This window comes from Puma concolor, chromosome B3 (assembly GCF_028749965.1).
Source record: "Puma concolor isolate L17-30 chromosome B3, mPumCon1.1.hap2, whole genome shotgun sequence".
Classification (NCBI taxonomy): domain Eukaryota; kingdom Metazoa; phylum Chordata; class Mammalia; order Carnivora; family Felidae; genus Puma; species Puma concolor.
In genome coordinates this window covers 78,427,347-78,429,006 of record NC_141672.1, presented here as the reverse complement: position 1 = coordinate 78,429,006, position 1,660 = coordinate 78,427,347, and the positions used below count along the sequence as shown (strand labels likewise).

The window sequence follows — 1,660 nt, the reverse complement described above, 5'->3', positions numbered from 1 at the left end:
GCACACTTATTTATGTATTGAATCTGTTCTATGAATATTTTCCATTAGATTTTTAATAAAACTGATCTTAAATATTCCATTAATTCTGAGGGAAGATAGTTGATACTATTTAATATTTTATTTCAATTTTTCTGCTAAGTATTTAAGATTCAAAACCCCAAATAGCAGACAACACAAAACAATCAGCTGTTACAGACTTATTTAGAAAGTGAGCCAGGAACCAATATGATAGCTTGTGAGTCTCTTAATGGCTGCTTTCATTTCTTGATTCCTCAGAGTATAAATAATTGGATTAAGGAGAGGGGTGATTATAGAGTAAAAAACAGAAAGAAACTTATCTGCAGAGTAACTCTTGAACGGGAAAACATAGATGAAGATAGTGGGGCCAAAGAAGAGAGTGACCACAGTGATGTGAGCAGACAGTGTGGACACTGCCTTAGAGGATGCACTGGAGGAGTGCTGCCAGATGGTGACCAGCATGACAATGTAGGATATGAGCAGGAGAATGAAGCAGATCAGGGACAGGAGTCCACTATTTGCAATCACCAAGAGCTCTAGGATATAGGTCTCAGTGCAGGCAAGCTTGATGACCAGGGGAAGGTCACAGAAAATGCTGTCCACAACATTGGGACCACAGAAAGGTAAACCTACCGTGAAAACCATCTGGCTTGTGGTATGTATGGACCCAATTGCCCATGAGAGCAGCAGAAACCCAATGAGCACCCTGTGATTCATGATGGTCTGATACTGCAAGGGCTTGCATATGGCAACATACCTGTCTATGGCCATAGCTATCAGAAGAGACATCTCTCCACCCCCAAAGAAGTGCACAAAAAACATCTGAGCCATGCAGCCACACAGGGAGATGGTCTTGCGTTTTCTAAGGAGGTCTGCAATCACTTTGGGAGTTGTAACAGAAGAAAGACATAAATCAAAAAATGATAAATTTGCCAGAAAGAAATACATGGGGGAGTGAAGATGCGTATCAACTATCACAGAGATCACAATGAGGAGGTTTCCTACTATGATGGCTACATAGACAAGGAAGAAGACTGCAAAAAAGAATATTTGAATTTCTTGAGAAGTGGAAAGTCCCAGCAAGATGAACTCAGACACACTTGATCTGTTGTTCAGGAGATCCATTCATCCCTGTAATGAATTTCAGAAGTTGCCTAGAAGAGGGAAAAACACACAGGATGTCATAGGGACTGGCAAGTCTGTAAACCTTGTCTTTATTTCCATCCTGTCTCTTACACAAGCAAACAAATGTATGACACGATGACTACTTCATAGATATTTAGCAGGAGATATTTCATAGGACCACATGACAGTTGATAGTGGAAGGAATTGAGCCTACTAAATGAAATGTGTGTGTTGATTAATAGGGGCAAGGTCAGTTAGGTATTTGAGAAAACCTCTCCCTTGTTCAGCTATAGAGCAGACTGTGTGAATTCATAAGTTACTAGAATAATAGAGAAGACTTTGGAAGCCATCAGCAAAAGTGATTTTTATCACTTGCAGGAGGTGCATTTACTGACACATTTTTATGAAATTCTCAAAAGACAGTAAAAATTTGCCATTAATATTGCTGAAATTATATGAAGTGTATTATGATTCTTGAAAAGAATTGATTATAGACCTTGAGCATATTGTTGATAGA

The 1,660-nt window shown here is 39.0% G+C and overlaps 1 protein-coding gene across 1 annotated transcript; it reads right to left on the bottom strand.

The window, feature by feature from the left end:
* Nucleotides 1-201: 201 nt before the first annotated feature.
* On the bottom strand, nucleotides 202-1,143 carry LOC147580137 (olfactory receptor 4K13-like). Its single transcript, XM_086708483.1, has one exon. The coding sequence runs from the start codon at nucleotides 1,141-1,143 to the stop codon at nucleotides 202-204; it is 942 nt and encodes a 313-aa protein (XP_086564609.1).
* Nucleotides 1,144-1,660: the final 517 nt, after the last annotated feature.

Excerpts from the sequence above, each read along its gene's own strand:
- LOC147580137 (XM_086708483.1), bottom strand. The coding sequence starts at position 1,143 with ATGGATCTCCTGAACAACAGATCAAGTGTGTCTGAGTTCATCTTGCTG.